Here is a 22,718-nt window from a genome sequence, read left to right as displayed (position 1 = left end):
AGCCCTGTTTACATAGTGTTAAGGAGTGGGGGAAGGAAACCATTTTATAACCTCATGATTGAATTTCATTCTTTTAGTGGGTCTGTATTACTGGGATATGACCTTCACAAGTGTCTCTTTGCTTTCCACCCCCTAGTACATAAGACAGGAAAGGTAGAGTGTACTGGAGTTGGGGAAATTTCCTTCTCCCAAGTGAAATAAAGCTCTTGCATAGCCATTTTCACTGAACAGTACACAATTGTTGTGGAGAATACTCTGGACATATTTCAAAGTGGTTGGTTACTTTTCCTTTTCCCCTGCCAGGTAGGAGATTTTCGTTTGTTTGTTTGTTTGGCTCTTTATGGTGAGAATCTTGTCTGTTTCCTGGAGGTAAAACCCAAGAAAGTCTGGGTACCACTCCCTAAGATTTCGGCCACGGAATATTCTGAGTCTCACTCTGGTCCATGTACAGTCTCCCATAATTTATTAAAATTACCATTTACACACCCTTACAAGTTTATGGCTTCTACTGCAGGTAAGCTGATCTTAGCTATGATTCTCTGTGTTTGCCTGTACCTCCAGATTTTAAGGAGGTAGTTTATACTGCACCCTCAATAGTTGATGAATACAGAAGTTATTGTCCTTAGGTGCTGTCAAGTCGATTCCTACTCATAGTGACCCTATAAAACAGAACAGAACTGCCCCATAGGGTTTCCAAGGAACAGCTGGTGGATTTGAACCACCAATCTTTTTGGTTAGCAGCTGAGCTGTTAACCACTATGCCACCAGGTCTTTGAATACAAGAGTAGTCATTGATTTTTAGTTTGTTCAGCTATTTTCTAACCTTCTAAGAGACTTGTAAGCTCTTCACTTGTCAGAGGTAAAAGCAGAAGCTCCCTCTAAATTAATGTTGAATGAATATTTATGGAATCTCAGTCAGTTCAAAGCACTGTCAGATTATTAAGTTTGTTAGTGCTCTCATGTGCCTCAACTCACCATTAGTAAAAATGTTAGTAATTCAAGTTTAAATTTCAGGTTAAGTACAGTCACTGAAATAAAAAAGATTTTCACGAAGGTTATCAGTGACAGAAAAATGGTCCAAAATGGTCAATTTTGAATGGAAATTCGTGATAATGGGCCAAAATAGTACACTTGGTAGGTAGCAACTGTAAAATATATAACTGTATAATGTAAAAATAATGCAAACACTTGAAAGAAAAGATTTAGAGCACAACGTCCATTTGTGAACACTATGAAGAAGCAGAAGTAAGAGTTGATTCTATATTCAGGACTTTTATTCATGACTTTTACAAGTTCTTCCATCTCCCAGGATCCAAAGCCTCATTCACTGCAGATGTTGTGAACTAGTAGCCAAAAAGCTGGGTTTCACTTTTGATACGCTTTGTTTTAAATAAATAGATTGATGGATGGGTTGCTGACTTTTAAAGATTCAGTGATTTCTCTAGAAGGCCTGGATACTCAACATACATTTGGCCAGCATCATTCCCTGACAGCCCCCTGCAGGAGCTGAGCGGAAGCCTTCCTTCTTCAGCTTACCACAAGTGGCTCCACCTCATTGCTCTTGGATCTGTAGCTAGACCCTTCAGGCATCTGAGTTTGCCTTCTAAACATATTAAAAAACCAAACTCACTGCTGTCAAGTCAATTACTGACTTATAGCAACCCTATAGGACAGAGTAGAACTTCCCCACAGAGTTTCCAAGGAGTGCCTGGTGGATTTGAACTGCTGACCTCTTGTTTAGTAGTCGTAGCACTTAACCACTACGCCACCGGGGTTTCCTCCAAACATATTAAGAGGGTGAAAAAAACCTAAGATACATTTTATAGAATCTGGAAGTCAGATAGAAATTCAGGATGTTGGTTCCATTTCAGTGAAAGTGTTCATCACTTAATTTTTTTCATGGAAGAGTCACGATGAACAATTTTAATTAATCAATAAAGAAGCATGCATGAGGTACATATACATATATTTTTGTATGTATACACACGTGTGTGTGGATGTTTGTTTCCCATGAAGCCACTCTGAACGGAGATTAAGAAACAAAACAAAACCCTAGAATGCACTGTCAACAGGATTATCTTGGTAGACAGGATATTGGTGGATACGGTATAGGACTAAGAAAAATGTCAAGGTTATGTACCATTAAGTTCAAGGTACTTTGGCTGCTAACTGAAACTTTGACAGTTTGAATTCACTAGCCGCTCCTTGGAAATCCTATGAAGCAGTTCCACTCTGTCTTATTGGGTCGCTATGTGTCAGAATTGACTTGATGGCAATGTTTTTTTTTTTTTTTGTACACATGTAAATAATATATAGTATGTGTGTATATACACACACACAAAATGTATGTGTATACATAAACACATACAAAACCCATTGCCATTGAGTCAATTCCGACTCACATCAACCCTGTAGGACAGAGTATAACTGCCCATAGTGTTTCCAAAGAGCGGCTGGTGGATTCAGACTGCCGGCCTTTTGGTTATAACAATTATATATACACATATATAAAAAAAAAGTGTATGTATATATACACACACACACAAAATGGAAACCCTGGTGGTGTAGTGGTTAAGAGCTATAGCTGCTAACCAAAAGGTGAGCAGTTCGAATGCACCAGGTGCTCCTTGGAAACTGTGTGGGGCAGTTCTACTCTGTCCTATACGGTGGTTATGAGTTGGAATCGACTCCATAGCAATGGGTTTTGTTTTTGGTTTTATACACAAAGTATATCTTTGTCTATTTACTGAATTTTTCTTGTTACAGAAATGGTATAATTTTTGTACATTGTTTTTATTTTTAATTGTATAGTATACATTTGTGGACATTTATACTTTTTCTGATTGTTTCTCTTTTGTATTTGTTTTTCTGCTTTCTTATTTAAAATAATACTACCTAAATACCCCAGTGCTTGTATTATTTTGAACTTCTGGGATCATATCAATGATGCTAATTTCTGGAATTAGAATTCTGGATTACAGGGTATTTAGGTTTAAAATATTTAAACACATTGCTAATTAGCACCGCTCCACTTTTCCCAGATATTTGCCTTTATTCCAGATCCTTAAAATCTATTTTTTCTATATTAGTATTTTTATTCTGTTAACAATCAATGCAGTTGTTCACCTTTTGACATGTTTATTGCATTCCTTTCTTTATTTTTTTCATGAATTGCCCATTCCTACCATTGCCCTTCATTGTTCTTCTAACTGATTTCTATGCAGTATATAAACCTTCATAGCCTGCAACTAACGTATGATAGCCATTATTTTCCCAGTTTTTTGCTTGCATTTTGGTTTTGATAATAATAATTTTTGCAATTTAGAATATTGAAATTGGTAGTTAATCAAATGTACCACATTTTTAAAGAAATGCTTGGCTTCTAGGTGTTCTGTCCTTGTAAGATATGTTTTTCTTCCTTAAAATTATGAATAAATTTATCCACAGTCTTATAAAGCTTTAAAAAAATGTATTTTCATTAACTATATAGTTCATGAATTTTTTTTTCTTTCTCAAAATTTAAGAATATAATCTAAAACTTCACTTTCTACAACGGAGCCCTGGTCATGCAGTGGTTACAAGCTCAGCTGCTAACCAAAAGGTTTGCAGTTCGAATCCGCCAGCCACTCCTTGGAAACCCTGTGAGGCAGTTCTACTCTTCCCTATAAAGTTGCTATGAGTCAGAATCAGCTCGACCGCAATGGATTTTGGTTATTATCCACAACTATACTCGTTGGGGGCAGTTCTACTCTGTCCTATAGGGTCGCTAGGAGTCGGAATCGACTCGACGGCACTGGGTGGGTATACTCGTTGCCACACTGACTGTGTTCAGTTCAAGGAATCTTTTTTAGTATATTTATTTCTAATTTTGATGTCATCAAATTACTAAATTTTTAATAGTCTGTAATTTGCGTGACTTGTTGAGAAGTCTCTTAATATCTAAAGTCATTACTTTGATATTTTTTATAATTTATTTATCATTTTCTTGTTTACATTTAGCTCTTTAATCAATCTGATTTTTCCCCCGCCAAGTAGGGTAGGGGACAAATGTATTTTATTTGCAAGGATAATGATGGCTCCAGTGTCTTTATCCTTGAATTCTAACTTTTCCCCTCTGATGTGAAATGCCACCATAAACTGTCAGTTTACAAAACACAGTGAAGAGTTTCAATATGAGTGTAAATTTGTCAAATTCTACATACAATGCTATTAATTCTACTGTGTGTTTTTGAATCTATGTTGCAAAATAGATAAAAATTTATAAATACTTATAACTTGGTGCATTGCCCGTTCTATTAATATGGCATATCCATCTTTGTCTCTTAAAACACATTCTGTAATGAATTATATTTTATTTGCTGTTGCTCTTGGTACAGCTGTCTTCTCTTTGCTAGAATTTGCACGGTGTTTATCTTTGTCCATTCTGTTTAATCTTCTCTGTTGTTTTAAGTGAGCTTTTTTTTTTTAAAAGCATATGACCGAATTTTTAGAAGAATAAATGTATTAATCTTTTATATTTATATTTAATCCTTCCACGGTTACTTTTTATTACTGATGGTTGTGAATTTATTGCTGCTATTTAATATTTATTTTCCATTTTCCTTGCTCTCTTGATACAACCCTACCCCCATTTGGGGTATTTTTGTATTAATAATGATTTTCTCCCCCTCTAATGATTTCTATATTATATGTTTTATACTCTAGTGAGATGTAAGTGTGATATATACTTAAATATTTTTCCTTTCAATGTCTAAACTTAATAAACATTTGTATTTTCAATACCTAGCAAAAAAAATGGTATTTTCAATACCTACTCATAGTGACCCTACAAAATGGAGTAGAACTGCCTCGCAGGGTCTTCAAGCACTGGCTGGTGGATTCAAGCTGCTGACCTTTTGTTTAGCAGCTGAGCTCTTTAACCATGCACCACCAGGGCTCCTCAATACCTAGAGTGAGGATTTATATGTATCCTGCATCTATCTTCTTCTTTCTTTTCATCTAAACTTTCAGCCATGTTGCAATTAATTGAACCTCAGTCTCAAAGTGTTAATTTTAAAATTTGTGGTTACATAAAGAATTTCCAGTAAAATGTAATCCACACCTTCCTCTTGAATTTATTTTTCTTCTGGTTATAATACTATTTCTAGATTTTATTTCCTAAGTCATTCTTCAAATCTATGTAAACATGAGATTTCAAGCAGCCATACCAGTTAGAGATGGTGTTTAGACTTGGATATATTCACCATTCCAGGTATATTTTGTTTCTTACAGCAAAGACTAGAGAACATCTTACAGAGCCATCTTCATTACCATAGGTACCCTTACTTTTACTTTGTCCAAGTACATTAAGTATTTCAAACCCATTGCTGTCCAGTAGATTCTGATTTATAGTGACCCTACAGGACAGAGTACAACTGCCCCAGAGGGCTTCCAAGGAGCAGCTTGTGGATTCAAACTGCTGACCGTTTGGTTAGCAGCTGAGTGCCTAACTACTGCGCTATCAGGGCTCCACTATATTAAATATTGCCTCATTAATATTTTTAAGAGTCAATTGGAAAACACCAGAGGCTCTTGGGAACAAAGATATGGCAGTCTGCTTCCGTAGGAATTTATTGGGTCTCTATTTTCTATGAGTCATAATCCAGTAGATGGCGGTGGGTTTTAAGGGAGTTATTATTATTCCATTATATAGACTTGAGATTCAGAAAGATTGATTAACTTAATTTTTTTGTTTATGACTCTAATCATACTAGCTCCTTTACTGCCTTTACTTTTGAAATGAAAAAAAAAATCCAGTAAGATTTACACTTGCTCAGAACAATACTTAAAATTTGCAGCTTGATGATTCATTGGATATTGGATATCTGGATTCCAAAATCTCTCTAGTTTGGTTTACATTCTGTGAGTATCATTTCTGGTGATAGTTTCCACCTAGAGTTTCTAAAAGAGAAGCCAGCTAACCTCTTATTGCCTGATCATTTTCCAAGTGCCCAGGGAGTGTTGACCCTGGCAATTTGCTGACTTGATGGAGATGTCGAGTGATGTGTTTCCCTTGGGCAAAGTTTTTCTTTAAGTGCCATCTCTTTAGGCTTTCTTTAGGCTTTGGTATCTTATGGCATAGCATAGTCAAAGGTGAAACTAAGAGTTAAGAACTATAAAGAGTGAGACACTCCATGGGGTTCTCTTTTTAGACTTGTAATAGTTACCTGGTAACAAGCTGAAAAAGGGAGCTGTGGAGTGGGCAGGTTTCTCAATCAGTAGCCTCCCTAGTTCTGACAAAGTCATGAGGTTCATTCCAAGTTATCTATTGAACCCCTATTATTAGTAGCACAGCTACTAATTCAATGATTTTTGTTTTTTGCTTTTTTTTTTTTTTTTTTACTAAATGTGCATGGAATAAAACATACCCATAGAGTGTTTTAGCTGTATGCCACAGGCGGAGATGAAAATGAGAAGATAGACTCAGCGTTCTGAAGTGAAGACACCCTTGAATGGACCTTACCTAATCATAGGTTTGGGTGGTAACACAATCAATGTATGAAAAACAAGGTACAACTGTTGTATCTATCATTCTTCTGATCGAGAGTCCCAGTAGAAACTGACCTTCCAGTAACTCTTCCATACCTAGCTAAAGTCTGCTAGTCCCCTCTCATGACATCTTCAGCTCACCTCTGCGCATGTGATTCCTCCCAGTATTCCAAGGTGGAAAGGCATCCAGTGACAGCATTGGAGAAAATGATGGAGTCAAGTTTTGCTGGCCCCCAGTCCTTCCCAGACGTCCCTTCTTCCGACAGAGGAAGCCAATCTGTCAAACACCACAGGTACGAGTAACTCATCATGGCGGGAGTGGGTATGTTCACATTGTGTGTAACAGAAAACACATGCCAAGGATGGCAGCCTTACTCAGGAGAGATGATCCTTCTTGCTTCTCTTATAGTTCTCCACAAACAGAGGCTCCAACACATCATGGCAGGTAAACCAAAGATGCCAGCTTCACCCATCAGACAGCAATGTCCTTGTACAAAGCCCAAAGGAGCTATTAACAACATCCCTCAAAACTGCAGTGAATGAAACAACTGCATTCCAAGAAACTATTAAAAACATGACTTTTCTTATCCTGCCTCATCTCCCTTGGCAGTTAATGACTTCCCTTGGCAGCTACAGTGACATGCCTCAGGTTCTCATGCAAAGACAACATTCTAGGGGACAAAGTCTGGCAAATCTTCTCCTTGGTCTACGGACTTCCATTATCAGTGGGGTGGCACTCTTTTAAGAGCTGACCACATAATTGACTCTTTTGTGGAGAAATCCAAAAAGAAAGTTATTTGATAAAGTTCATGTCATTCTGAAGCTGAATGGGTCTTTAGCATCTCCTAGTCCACACCATGTGTTCTATTGCTGAGAAACCTGAAACTCCAAGATTTAAAGGCATTTTGCTCTAGGTCAAATGACAGTTTGGGTCTAAAGCAAGAACAGATGTTTTTGAGTATCCAACTGTATATTCTCAATTTTTGTGGAACTCTTCCAAAGATTTAAGCTTCTTTTCTTAGTTAGAAGTATAGTATTTGACAAAAAAAAAAAAGATTATTAAAAAAATAATAGTTGTTCCTAGCAGTGAAAGATCAATGTGGTTGACCCTTTGTTTTCACGTATTCCTCCAAGGTCTGCACACCATGGCAGAAACGGGCATTGCACAAGGAAGCTCCTTTTGTCCTTGCCTCTCAGTGAGTCACAAGGAAACAGTTTTATTGTTTCTGGCCACATTTACTTTCAGGTGGTGATTTTATTCTCATTTTAAATAGCCAAAGTGAGATACTAAGGATTTGCTAAATTAAAAAAAAAAAAAAAAAAAAGATTAAGTATCTTAACCTTAGGAATGAAATACGTTTGGCTCTTGGATAATTGCTTTAGCTATTTTTTTTTATTAACTATAAGTTATAGTTTAGATCAGTTGTGGCATTTACAGAATATTTTCCTGTGAATGGAGTATTTCATTGTACCAGGCCTAATGGAAGTTTATCTTAATCAGAGAAATAGGCCCTAAATTACCAGCCTTTTAGAAAAGGGATATTTTCTCCAAAATCCTATTTTCCCCTGCTGATCATAACACATTTTAATGTAGTATTCCACCCAGTCAAATAAAATAATTCAGTATAATGTTCCTCTAGAATATATTATGTCATCACAATTTTAAAGTTAAGATTAAAAAAAAAAATACAGCTTCTAAAGTATTTGGATTATAACGTCCTTTCTTTCCCACTGCTTGGCAGTTTTTCTGTCCCCTCCTAAACTTGGCTGCTCCTGTGGTTTCTAGGAGTCACTCAGATTAAGTCAGAAAGTCTTGAAGAGACCTTCCTTTTTGTTTGGTTCAATGACGCTGGAGTATTTGTCTGTGTACATGTGTCCTGATGGCTAAGAGAGGTTTGATTTATAAAGTGCTTTTAAAAATATGTAAATCATAGTTTAAATTATTTTTGCTTTTGTTTTGTAAAACATGCTGTAGACGTAGACGTTTTCATGATTGATAGGCCCGTCACTGATTTATGTAGCCCGTAAACTGCTCCACAACTGCTGAATGCTACTGGGTTAGAAGGCCTGAATACTTGATTGATCAATAGGTATGGAACCGTTTTTTAAGATAGGGCACTAGTTCATACTGGTAGAATTTATTGTTTTGACATTTTAGCAAGCTATGAATAATTAATTTCTTTTTGTGTATTGCAAGTATAATACATTTGGGTAACTCATTTACGGAACAAAGGTATTAATTCAACACCATTAGAGCTAATGCTTAGTCACAAAAAAAAAAAAAACTTTTATAAAGAAGAAATTTTTTATGGTATGTCCTATTGCATTATATTTGGCAATATAACTCGGTTGTAAAAAAAACACATATGGCTTTTCACAGTGAAAGAACTCTAGGAATTTTAGTGATTGGTATCATAGTGGTGCAGTGGTTAAGAGCTCAGCTGCTAACCAAAAGGTCTGCAGTTCAAATCCACCATCTGCTCCTTGGAAACCCTATAGGCAGCTCTACTCTGTCCTTTAGGATTGCTATGAGTGGGAATCAACTCCACGGCAGTGCTTTTTTTTTCATCATCCTTTGAGTTGTCAGTTGCGGTGAAGGAAAACAGGGCAACTTACCACGTTGAGTACCTACTAGGAGCCTGCCTCCCTACAAGACACTTTGCGTGCTTTATCTCCTTTAATCCCAGTAACAATCCTGTGGAATACTTAACGGCGATGTGATATGTTTCCTTTTCCCTCCTGATCTAGGCGCCACCTTTCCCTGCACTCTTCTGCACACTCGCAGGTCAGCAGCCCCCCTGTTCTCTGGGCTCTGTGGGTTCCAACAGTGTGAGCCCCTGGGGAGATGCAAGCGGGGGAGGGAAAGACAAGGCGCCACACTTCCGCTCCCTTCTCTGCTTGAACATCTCATCTCTCTCCTTTCCTGAGATCATAGCACCTGCCAGGTATTCCCCTCCTTACAACTCACTTTCTCTCTGTATTCTGGTAACTGCTCCCTATTCTTTTGCCTTCAGTCAGAGGGACAAGAATGGCTTCCCATTGTTACTAGCCCTGGGGCACAGTTGCATATCTTTTGTTTTTTTTTTCTCTAACACTGCACTAAGAAACAAACAAAAACCAAACTTGTTGCCATGGAGTTGATTCTGACTCATAGGGACCTTATAGGACAGAGTAGAATTGCCCCATGGGGTTTCCAAGGAGTAGCTTGTGCATTTGAAATGCTGACCTTTGTAAATGTTGTAAACTCTCCTCAAATTTGAAGCACCATCTCTCTCCCTCCAGGACTCTGACTGGTAAAAGTACCTCCAACAGCATCCTGCTGCTATTAATGTACAGACCTAAGATTCAAACCTAGAGGCACCGGCACCCAAGCCCCCATGTCTGAAGGTCTATATTATTGCCTGTGGATGATGTAGGTAGAAGCAGGAAGGGAGGGAAAAACCCATTGTCATTAACTTGATTCCAACTCATAGCGACCCTATAGGAAAAAGTAGAACTGCCCCACAGCGTTTTCAAAGAGCAGCTAATGGATTCGAACTGCTGACCTTTTGGTTAGCAACCAAGGTCTTAACCACCGAGCAAACCAGGGATCCTTAGCTACTAGAGAGTTCTTCTAACTTGTTGGCTTAGTGACTTAACTAGAAGCCCCTTGCTGTTAGGCATTTTAGGGCTCAGCAGGTTAATTTGTGGAGTCCTTTAAATGCCATTTGATAAAGAATGAAGGCATAGTGATGTTGCCAAGTATGAACCAGTGTTGGCACAAACTCAGGAAGTTCAAGTTGGCTTGAGGAATGTAAGATTTGATTAGTCACCTTTCCAAAACCAGTAAAGTGTCTGCTAGAACTCAAATGTTACTTTCTCAAATTATGACATGTAATAATATCTGAGAAAGTTGTGTTTTTTGTTTCTCAAGTAGAAATAACACCATTATTTGTGGGACAAAAGTTACAGAACTGCAAATAATATAGCAATATAGGTAATATTCCTTTGGGAGACTGCCCCCTTTAGAATGTAATAGATATATTGAAATTTTGAAAATGGTGTTCATCTTTCTCTATATAGTTGTACTGATATTTTCAAAGTTAAATGAGGATGCAGCCCAAAATTCTTAGTTCACTTATTATTTGAACACTGCAGAGTCAGAGTGACCATATACGCTGGCATGTCTTATCATGCCTACACAGGATCCAAATTCTTCTCGCTGGTATGTAGTTTGGGTGAATTCAGTGAGAAGGAGGTGGGAATGGATGTGGAATAAGCAATGATTCAAATTAGCAATTGATTTTTATACAGTCTAGTACTTCTGTATGATCCATATAGGGGCCTCACCTTGCTAGGGCCTAAGGTATATCCCAATTATGCCTTTTTCCCTTTGAGGACATCTACAAACTGTTAAAAAATAAATAAATAAAAACTTGAAATACAAAGTTTATTTTGAGCAGTTATTCTATATGCATATAAGGAAACCATTCTGATTCTAGAAAAAAGCAAAGTGGCCAGAAGTTTGCTAGTTACAATGAAGCTTATAAAGAGAAGAGGAGGGAAAAGAACAGAATATCAACCACAAGTTAATCTTAACATGATTGAACCCTGTCCTCCCCTTTTACTGAGATCAACTGATCCCAGGTGACTTTTGGCCTGGCTGTTAATAACTTGGCCCTCTATCCAGCTGCAGCTATGAGATTTTTTGAGGTTTAAATTAGGAGAGCCAGGAGTCTTTTTCATTAAATCAGGTGGTAGTAGTTTTGTTGACTATACTTTTCTAGGAGGAAAAGACAAATTTACATTGCTGTAGAGAAGTTTCTGGAAGGCTTTGCAGCTTGGGTCAAGCTTTTTATGGTTAACATTTGGTTTTGTGGATAAGAAAACCTTTAAAATCAAGCTTTTTATGGTTAATATTTGGTTTTGTGGATAAGAAAAACCTTACAATCAAAGTAAGATGTCTGTTATTAATATTAATTCCTCTTTAACAACAGTTAAATAAAATATATAATGAAATGCTTATTAAAAACAAAGTTAAAAGAAAACCAATTTATTTTCTCAAGATTGATGAAAATCTCAAGTAATGAACTGGGAGTTTAATACATACGTTAAGAACAGAATGACAATGAAAACAAGGTTTGTTTAATTCATCACTAAAACAAGTGAAAATTTCCCCCATAAATCTCTACAGGGGTTCCTATGTTTAGTTCTTATCAGTGTCTAATAAAAAAGTCATTTTTATTTCTAATAGGCAGACAGCTACTGTGGCTTGGAAAATCAGGCTTTAGTTGGATTGGAATAGGTTCTTGAGAATTCCTTAAGCCCACCTCTTATCTTTACCTGGAAAGCTCCAGTTGTTTTAGTCACTTATGCTCCAAAATGGAAAGTCAGAAACACAGAAACATCTCTGTCTCAGTGTCTCCAAGGGTAAAATGGATTAACCCACTTTGATCTGATCCTCGCACATACACTGAGTTCCATGGACGGCTGCAGGCCAGCACTTGGCGCACCTGGAGTGTCAATGTGGCTTTTGACAAGTGTGAGCAGTCCCTGGTGAGGTTATTGCTATAATCTCTTTTGTTTGTTGATCTTCTTTAACCCCGGCAGGAGTCTCTCCTCTTGCTGCAGCCCAGGGCAAAGGAGTGGGATGCTCCATAGGAACGCCTTCAGAAGGACACCCCCCTCGCCCCGAAGTCGGCTGGGTGGAATCGTGGGACCAGCATATCAGCAACTCGAAGAATCAAGGATCCCAGATCAGGATACAATACCTTGCCAAGGGTAGGTCTTAAAGGCAATGCGATTTAGAGAGGGTGCCATTAATGTTACAGCCTTAAGTTGAATTATAATGATTTTTTGAGTTTTATTCAATGGTATTTTTTCAGTATTTGGTTATTTTTCCTTACTACTGTCCTTGTGCCAACACAAGGTGAGCTAATTTAATAGGTACAATGTAGTATTAGGGAGATGTTAGCTTGAAAAGAAATATAAGGCTAGAAAGAAAGTTAATTGTATAGGTATCTATAGATATCCAGGGAATATGTTATCATACAGTTACTAAAACAACTGCGGATTTAACTTTAGTTAAAAAAAAAAAAAAGACAGAGGACTAAAGTGGTCCCTTATCCTTATATTTGAGAGAAATTACTTAATCCTTTGAAGAGCATTGTGGACAATATCCTAAATGACACACTATGACATATACATTATCTACTTCCATGGAGAATTCTTGAATTTGTCTCAATCAATGAAAATGAAAGGCCAAAGCCCCATCTGCTGAACTCAGACCTCCTGGTTCATTGAGAGTACAGGGGTTGGAGGATGAGCTTCGAGGTTGCCATGGCTGCTGCTCTTCCTTACAGTGAACAAGATGTCCCTTCCTCCAGGTGGGCACAGATGCTCACAGGGCACATGGCTTGGTGAATAAGGTATAGGACGTTAGCCACCCTTCACCTGCTGGGCATAGACCACTCAGCCCAACATGGTAGTCCTTACTTAAGTGGACCTGAGTTCAAATTCCATCTCTGCCCCTTACTGCTCTGTAAATTTGAGAAAGTTTTATCATTTGAGCTTAAGTTTTCTCATCTATAAACTGAAAAAAATAATTCCAGCCTCCCTGGGTATTGTTGAGCAGATTATGTGTGTATGTGTATATGTGTGCAAGTGTGTGTTTTTAACGAGCTTAAGCCTGGCACCTGGTAAGTAGCAAAGTACTGGCATTTGTTGTCGCGGGAATCATCATAGTGTTGTCATTAATTTTAAGAGCAATGAAATTAAGGGTAACTCAAGAAATGTCGGGAGCCAGTTTCTGCTCAAGCCAGGTTCTTGTTGCATCCCATTTTTATCTCTCTGGATGACCCAGGCCAGGTCTTTTCCCTGCTTTGGCCTGGGTGACTTCCCCAGACTGCCTGCAACAAGTTGAAGGCCAAAGCAGGCTGGAGGTCTATCACATTGCCTCACCTTTCTCTCTTTACTCTGAGCCTGAGACATCCGTAACTGTGCCCTATTTGACAAAGCTCAGCAACACATTTCTTTAGGAAGACTTGAAGATAGATAGGAAATAAATAGCCTGTGGCTGAGTTTGTAATTTAGAAGCAATTCCAAATGTAAAATGTATTTGGTACAGAGCTGGAGTGGCAGTTGCAAATTCAACATAACAGCCAAGTTTTCCAAAATATATATGTAAGTTAAGAAGCTGTTTGCCTTATCTCTGAAAAGGGGCTTGCACTTATTCTCTAATTGTAACTAATAATGTTTAATCATTTATTTTTCAAAATCACTCATGATGTCTGCTACTTAGGACATATATATTTTCCCTTTGCCAAAGGAGATGGAGATATTTAACAGAACCTGCTTGTAATGTCTGGGGTGAAAGCTACAGTGAGGATGTGTGAGGGGAAATCAAGCTTTGAGATTTTGTAAGTGGAGAGGAAACCAGCCCATGCTGCTGCTCTTTCTGTTGGGGACTAGCATGATCGTCACTCCGTGTGTCCCCTTGTGAGCACGCTCTGAACCTGTTCTTGCCCCAGATTTGAGCCACACATTCACATAGCTTAGAGTTCAGAGATTCCTGTTTTTTTTTTTTTTTTTACCTTCTGAGACTTACACCTATTGTCTGTGTGGTGGTTGTTTTGATTTGTTCACCACTGGGTTAGAAATATTCTCCCAAACTGCCTGGCCACATGTGTTTTTCCTGTGTGTGATATGCACCAGATGTTAATAAATGTTGACTCTACGTATAAGTCACTATGTGCTCCGCACAATGAATTGCAAGGAGCAATTTCACTCTCAGTTCTGGAAAGCAGCTATTTTCCACTACTGGGCAGCTGGGTGCCTTTCTGGACTGAAAATGGGATTGGTAATAGAATTTCACAGCTAAGCGCCCCTTGAAATCTGGCCCTCAGCTGGAGGGTGATTTACAAGAGCCATCACCCATCTTTTTTTGTCAAGCACGTGGGTGCTGTCTGCCAGTTAGGCTCCCAGTGTATGTGGCTTCTCACCCTGGCATTGACTTCAGCCCAGCTTGAATTCAGCAGCCATCTTACTGTAGTCTCATGAAGGAATGAGGTAGAAGTGAGACTCTTGGGGAATCCATCCCTCCCCCTAATTGGAGCCCTAGACTGGCCAAAACCATAGCAATGGCTCATGTAGCATTGAACTGTGCTATGTCAGACAAATCAAACTAATGCAATCACATGCTAGACAGAAACAAACAGAATCAAAAAAGTTAAATTCGTACATTCAAAGTAGACGGGAACTACAATATACTGAGTACCTATCACACATGGCAACCCTATAGGACAGAGTAGAACTGCTCCATAGGGTTTCCAAGAATGTAAATCTTTATGGAGGCAGATGCCGCATCTTTCTCCCATAGAGCAGCTGGTGGGTTTGAACCACTGACCTTTTTCAGTTAGCAGCTGAGCGCTTTAACAGCTGCATCACGTAGTTACACAATAAATGCACTTGTGATTTCTCTATTCAGAGATGAGAAGAACTCAGTGAATGACACACTTATGGATCAAACTTGTGAAAGCATCATTGATTCACAAAGGGATACAGAACTTTGAGTGTCTTCTAATCCAGAATCACATCTAGAAATTTAGTTCCCACTTAACCTTTTGTAGAGTAACATTCGGCTTCTACTTGAATACTCCGTTCTGGGCACTCACAGAAATTCTAAGAAGGACATGAGGACTCCAAACGCACCTTTGGTTAAACAGTACAAATGCATTATTTCAATTAATCCTCACAGCAATCCCTTGAAGTCAATATTACTGCCTGGTTATTTCCATTGATGAGAAAATGAAAGCTCAGAGGGGCTGTTATGTGTCTGAAATCCCAGGACATGAACCAGCATGGGGACTTGAAATCATGCCTGATTCCAAACAAAAATCACACGTTTGGAGAGTTCTAATTCTTTATGCCCCATCTTCATGTCATGGTGACATTTTAGATTCCAATTAATTCCAGCCATGTATCCAATATCTGGCTTTTAAGGTAACACATAATAATGAACTACAAATTCTCTTTCTCATCTAAGCTCTTCAGTTGTATAAAGCCCGGCTTGGTTGGGCGTTACTGAATGCATTTACCAAGCCAGTTTTCTCTTCTCTGCCTTGATTCAGTCTATGGTCCTCTGAATTCTGTAGTCAGGTATATTAGAGGAATGCTCCGAGTTTGGCTTGAACATCCGATGATTACTTCACAGTCATGTCATATTATTGACTTATTGAAGCTACAATTTACCAAATCCTTTAAGATATTTACAACTTTATCTGATATTTGTACAAATGATTTTGGATACAGGTGTAAGAATTTTCATATATCACTATCATATTTCATCTTACTAGGTTCCTTCTACTAATATACTCTGTTGATAGCTATGTGGAATATGACTTTATATTAGCTATATTTTTTGTCTCTGTTATTGGCAAATCTGGTAGGCAGCCATTCTATATATTCATGCATACTAATGATACTAACAAGATGGTACTGAAGACAGGACATGAGAGCCTGAAATTTGCCCCCTTTCTTATTTTTGAAATAGATTAATTGATCATAACTTTTAGAGTTAAATTTTCAGTCATATAATACTAAATGGAAAGGAGTGAGATTCCCAGGGAGTTTCTTATAGGTAGCCACGCAGTTTGCACAGCTAAATATTATACATCTGGTGTACTTTGGGATGACCATTCATTAGGACCCTCAGGCTTTGGTAGTAATGATTAGAATGAGACAACTCAGTTTAGCTTCTTTCTCTGCCACTTACTAAGGGTATAATTTTGAGCAAGTCACTTGAGTGCCCATAAGTTCCATTTATTCATCCCTTGTGTGGTAATAATAATAATAATAAATTGCAAAGTTATCGTGAAAATTCAATGATGTAATCAGAGGCAAAAGTGCTTTTAAACTACAAAGCACTATGCTAAGTTTAGCTGTTGTTATTATGTTTGAAAACGGATGTTAGCTGAGATGTAAGGGGGTATTTACCTTGAAGATTCGTTCGTGTAGTCATACATTCATTCCATTTATTGATTGCCAGCTCTGTGCCAGCCATGGCAAGAAGGGAGGCAATTGCAAAGATGCCTAAATCTGTTCCCCATCTTTGTGTGCTGTCTAATAAGAAAGACAGACCTTTAAAGTGGTCCCATTGTGTCCTTATCCTTATCTATTCATCATGCGCCACACTCCACTGTAATTATTTTGTATGTGTATAAACTTGCTTTGTTATTTAAATTATAATGTAAATCAAGGGGAATGGGATTTATTATATTGAGGGTAAAAAAAAAAAAAAAACCACTGCCATCTGAGTCGATTCCAACTCATAGCGACCCTATAGGACAGAGTAGAACTGCCCCATAGATTTTCCAAGGAGTGCCTGGCAGATTCGAACTGCTGACCCTTTGGTTAGTAGCCACAGCACTTTAACCACTATGCCACCAGGGTTTCCATATTGAGGGTAAAACTCTATGCCTCCATATTGAGGGTAGATATGCTTAAATTATTTTTAAATTTTAGTGTTTAATATTTACATTCAGGTCAAATAATTGAGTGATATAATAAAAACCTACTGCTGTTCATGTCCCAAAACCAAATTTTTATAAATCGATGACATACCCTTCTCACTTACTAGCAGTGGAAAGCTTAGAGTAGGCAAATTCACTAGCCCTGAACAGGGAGATTCTGCACTGGGTAGGTTCTGACATATTCCCATTACTTGGAGGCACACTGGCATTCTCGATAAGCTCTTGCTATGCTCCAGTGCAATTGCCTTACTTGGCCCTAGAAAGTGGTGAGAAAAGCTGCTGGGTTGGTAGAGGCCCTGTGGTGCCCACTTCATATTCAATCCCAGAGAGACAGAAGAAATGTGTGCCTCCAGCTCCAATCCCCAGACTCGGCAATCTGGCGGTGAGGCAGTATCCCAATGGAGATTAGATTCAGATCCCCTAAAATCAATATGAAGCAGAAATACTCAGCATTTTAGTACCTTGATACTTTATGTCAGACTTCCTTATTGCCTTCAAAGAAAGTGGTCCCAGGAAGTCCACTGGAGAAAACTAGGGCTGAGAGGGTGGTCAGAGTGATGAGTGATGCCTTTATGGGTTTCCTGTTTGTCACAATGGGAAGGCCACACTTACCTGCTCAATCCGTATTTACTTTGTATTCTAGGATAGAGGTCAGGAAGATTATATCCCACCTGCCTATACAGCTGTGGTGTGTTGAAAGCTCCCTGGATTTAAAGTAAGGAGACCTGGGTTTGAGTCTCAGTCTGTCACTTATTTTCTGTGTGACCTTGGGCAAGTCACTTCACCTACCTGAGCTTCAGTTTCCTTCTCTGTTTAACTGGGAACATACTCTCCGTCTCATGGGGTTGCTGTGAGAATTCAGTGAGATGGTGCATGTGGAAAGTGATTTGTTGATTGGATATTGCTCTGAAAAAGGGCAGCAGAGAGCAGAGTATGTAACACTTCTGTTTCTTTTTCAGGTATCAGTCCAGTGGTTTAAAAACCCAAAACAATGCTTCAATAAATATGCAACTGCCTTCAAGAGAGACCAACCCCTATTTTAAAAACTTGGATCAAAAGGACCTGGTGGGATATTCATCTACGAGGGCGAGTTCTGTGCCCATCATCCCTTCAGTGGGTCTAGAGGAAGCCTGCATGCAAATGCCAGGGATTTCTGAAGTCAAAAGCATCAAATGGTGCAAAAACTCCTACTCTGCTGATCTTGTCAATGTTAGTATTCCAGTCAGTGATTGTCTTATAGCAGAACAACAAGAAGTGAAAACATTGCTAGAAACTGTCCAAGAGCAGATCCGAATTCTGACTGATTCCAGGCAGTCAGAAGACTACGAACTGGCCAGCGTAGAGACTGAGGACAGTGTGAGTGAAAACACAGCCTTTCTCCCCCTGAGCCCTACAGCCAAATCAGATCGATTGGCACAATTTGTCTTAAGAAATGAAATACAAAGAGACTCGGCATCGACCAAGTGACTTGAGATGTAAGAATCTGTGCATTCTATGCTTTGCTCAACAGGAAAGAGAGGAAATTAAATACAAATTATTTATATGCATTAATTTAAGAGCATCTACTTAGAAGAAACCAAATAGTCTTTCGCCCTCATATCATAGTGTTTTTTAACAAAATATTTTTTTAAAGGGAAAGAAATGTTTCAGGAGGGATAAAGCTTATAACTCAAGCTTTTGGGTAGAATTCTGAGTACAATTTCAGTTAGTCCCAACACTGTCTTCTTTGGCTCTTAGCTAATATATGTGGGCAATCCAGACACACAGGCCACAGCCCCAGTGACCTCATAAGAAAGCACTGGTGGCTACACGGTGGCAAAGAGACCACCAGTATCCTGATGGTGGAGGTGCCAGTGAGCAAGCAGCTTTTACCATTTAGCTTGCCATTCCCAACCCCTAAATTTCTATTCCACTGACAGCCTCATCACAGGTTATGCCATGTCAACAAATGTAGTGTTTCCTATTTGATTTTCAAAGAATGGCACAAACACTTTGGAGTAGGAAAGAGGACAGGAGAGAGAGAGTGATGGGGGCACCCTTACCTACTCTATGTGCCATCTTCCTCTGAAATTTGGAGATGCGGGATCTCAGAGGGAGGTACGACATTATTGTAGAAAAAGAGACAAAAAAAAATCACAATGTCATGTCACTAAAATCATGCTAAGAGAAATGTTTTTCTTTGAGGTTGTTTAAGGTCTCCAAAGAAACATTTCTCTGTGTGTGTGTGTGTGTACATGTGTGGACATGTGAACGTGTGAGTGGGTGGGCTTGCACACGTGAGCACTGATATGCCGTATGCACACGTGTGTTTATAATGTGTGTGAGTGTGCATGTGTGTGTATTCAGCTTGCTAAAATTTGTTCTGAGACATCAGAGAATCTAATATCTAGAAAAAAAATTTCCCTCTTAGATCTGTTCACTTAAAATTTTTCCACTAAGTATAAAGTTCAGTCAGTAGGTTCTGAAACCAAGGCCACTTGCATGGCAGGGTCCTATAAAAGTTTTGACAATGTCTAGATCATATTCTGATGTGAATACTTTTAGAGGAAAAACTATTGGCTCATTAATGATATCAAATATCTCAAGGCAAGTTAATTGAGAATGCGTGTTTATTTCAAATCATGGGTACTTAAAATTATTGACACAAGCCAATTATCAAATTGACAGTCACCAAATTGTGTTCTAATCATCCTCATTGCTATCAATTTTAGAGCAAGTCTACTACGTGTGGACCAAGGTGTTGGCTTCTGTGGTTAGTATGGAAATAATAAACTTTTGAAATCACAAGCCCAGACTCATTCAGTTCCCAGGGAGCCCCCAAAAGGACAGTAAATTGTGTTGTATGTTCATTTGGAATAAAGCAATATTTTTACCACTACTAAGGTGAACTGAAACCTCTCCGGAAGATTGTCTGTTTTATTTACCCTTACTTTGATGGGGCATTCCAGGAAATTAGTGTTCACACAACGAGTGTTTTTTCAATTTTTGGTGGTGTTGAGTTGTTAACGTTTACACCGTTTTAAATAAAAAGGCACAGTATTTGAAAGTATATAAAATATTTCTTTTACTACTGTTTGGGAAAACCTTGGCAGAGTCACATTCCATTAAAAGGGCATTGGTTGAAGTTATTTCTGAATCAATCTTTGTATGATTCTTATTTGAGGTTGTTTCCGTTGAAAATACATTGCAAGTTTTTCTTTGAGATCATTCTTTAATAATAGACATAATGCTATTTAGGGAAAAGAAAGAACACTGTATTCTTATCAACACTATTTAGTAAAAATCCAAGGTCTCAAATGTTGAAAACACTTTGGTAGAATTGCATTTTGTGTTTAACATAAGGATGCATTACATTTATTTATTACCCCCTTATACTTCTGTTGCTTTGAATATCAAGGTTTTACTATTAGGATTTTAAAAGGTTACTATAATTTTTAATGTCTAAATCATCTAAATTCTCATTTTAAACTATCTTTGGGAACAAGAAGATGGTCTTAATTTACAGCTATATAAAAATTGATAGGTTAAGTATCTAATGTATTACAATAATCAAACATTTATTGGTAGGATTCATAAACCTGTTGAAGTCAACATTATTATTATTATTATTTAACTGAAATGCTATCAAAAGGATCCATGCAGAATTCACCTGAGTAGAAAGTAGGGGAAGTTATTTTAACATATTTATTTACTCCGAAAATATTTAAGGTTGTCAATCACACGGGCCTTGTTGCAACCCTGTATTTTAAATAATGAGCTAGAAACATCTGTTGAGTGATTACACAGTCCATGTGGATTCCAAAAAGCGTGAACTGAAGCCCGCTCACTGGCAGTCTGATGTAAAGTTTAGAGCTAGAGTTAATTCCTTAAATGATAGCCAAGATAAGATCCTCCTCAAAGAACAAATATTAATGGTTACTTTCAGTGGTTATTTGTCTCTTTCTAGAACAGGAAGCTCTGCTATAGAAAGTCTCTAAGCTCACAAGACACATCTTGGGGCACCAGTTGACAAGTGCTGATGGCATCAAGACTTTCAAAGTTGATCTAACTGGGCAGATAACTGGAGCCGTCTGTGCATTGCCTGGAAGCTCCTGTGACTCTGAGAAGTGCTTATCTCCATGAGACACCTTTGACTTTGCTTCATTTTCCCGTCTTTATTATGTGACTAGATCACTGGAGATTTGTAATTAAGTAGGTTGCATCTTCATTATTTACTGAAGAATGAATGTCACCCATTATTTTTTGCTTTTAAGCACTTTCTGATATGTCTTTTTATAAAGAATTTGTTATACTAATTTGCCAATGATTGCTGTGGAACACTGTTGTTCAAAATACATGACCATTTTATGCTCATTAGAAAGAATAGAAATGATGTTGAAGATCAGTGTCAACAATTTCTTTCTGATTTTCCTAGGTACGCTAAGTGTTCTATGTTTTACACTCTAGCCCAGTATCCACCTTGCTGGAGATTAAGGACCTGATATTTGTAAATTATTGAATCTCCAATGATTTAGATTATTCCTAAATAGCAATAGCAAGGTCCTCTGGAGAAGGAACAGTGCTGTTTTTAAAGCTTCATTAATTAGTCTGTTTTGATAATAAATGAACAACACACCTACCAAAAAGAGAATTGTAGGCCCAAACCAACAGCAAAAGAATGTCCATTGGCTTCCAGATTGAATGACAACTACAATCTGAGTAGAGCCTCCGGTGAGCGTGGCTGAGGCTGCCAGACCCAGGCCTCCATCAGAATATGCTCAATGTAGGCAGCTGTTGTCCACACCTACCCTGCAGTATGGTGCTATAGGAGCCACAAACCCTTAGGTGAGGGGTGGTGCTCCCTTTGATTCCAGCCTTGTAAACCAGAAAACATTGCCCTGCAATAAGCGCTATGAAACATTCCTCAAATGAGTAAGTAGTATGCTTAGGAGCACAGCAGGAGGGGCGGGATTTTTGTTTGTTCTTTTGGTATCTGGGAACTGTTTTATACACAAAGAATACTTTTTATTGCTATTCAATTGTATGGATTCAGTACTGTGTATTCAAGGATAGCATGGCAATACTATATTTCTACTCAATTCTTCAGAAATTCAGTCCTTATCCAGGAAAGAACGGCCTAAGCTTCCTGGGTTGTTCACAGTTTTGAAGGCATCCCAATATGCTGTGGTGAATGAGGTCTTTAAATAAGCTTTATCTCTTCCTTTTTCATTCTTTCCGTTTTAAAGAATTAGTGAGGGTAAAAGGAAGCAATTAATTCCTTAAGATCCAACTTGTTCTCTTATAATAATTGGTTTTCACTGTGACTATTCACACACACACACACACACAAATATATATGTACATTAGATTTGGGCACTTGATTGTTTTGGTTGCTTAATTTCACAAAGAGTGAAGTCATTGCTCCCATGGAATGCCAGCAAAAGCAAGTCATTAAGAGACTGGCCAACTTGTCAGCACTTAGATCACACAGGCATTTTCAGTTCCTTCTCTTTCTCAGGTAAGCAGAGCTCCTTTTGGGTTAGAAAATTCGTAAAACACTGGAATAAAATCTCCGCTAGATGATCTCTTAGAAATGAAGATTAAACCATGGGCACGTGTTATTATTGTTCCTACAGCACACGATGGTCTCAAATATACATATATTTCAAATTTAAACATAACTTCTTCCAAAGGTGCCTAACA

At 38.2% G+C, this 22,718-nt stretch overlaps 1 protein-coding gene across 4 annotated transcripts in view; it reads left to right on the top strand.

Annotated features, from left to right (window-relative positions):
• The window catches only part of NRG3 (neuregulin 3), a 1,465,063-nt gene extending 1,446,560 nt beyond the window's left edge, over positions 1-18,503 (top strand). For 2 of the 4 annotated variants that reach the window (XM_064290319.1, XM_064290318.1), the window contains exons 7-9: positions 6,694-6,821; positions 12,118-12,288; positions 17,996-18,503. In XM_064290319.1, the coding sequence (XP_064146389.1) occupies positions 6,694-6,821; positions 12,118-12,288; positions 17,996-18,503 (807 nt within the window). Of the gene's footprint in view, positions 1-6,693; positions 6,822-10,203; positions 10,207-12,117; positions 12,289-17,679; positions 17,752-17,995 lie in introns of all 4 variants that reach the window. The other 2 variants (XM_064290320.1, XM_010598245.2) reach the window with 2 other exon arrangements.
• Positions 18,504-22,718: the final 4,215 nt, after the last annotated feature.

Source organism: Loxodonta africana, chromosome 8, assembly GCF_030014295.1.
Source record: "Loxodonta africana isolate mLoxAfr1 chromosome 8, mLoxAfr1.hap2, whole genome shotgun sequence".
Classification (NCBI taxonomy): domain Eukaryota; kingdom Metazoa; phylum Chordata; class Mammalia; order Proboscidea; family Elephantidae; genus Loxodonta; species Loxodonta africana.
This window is presented reverse-complemented; position numbering and strand designations above follow the sequence as displayed.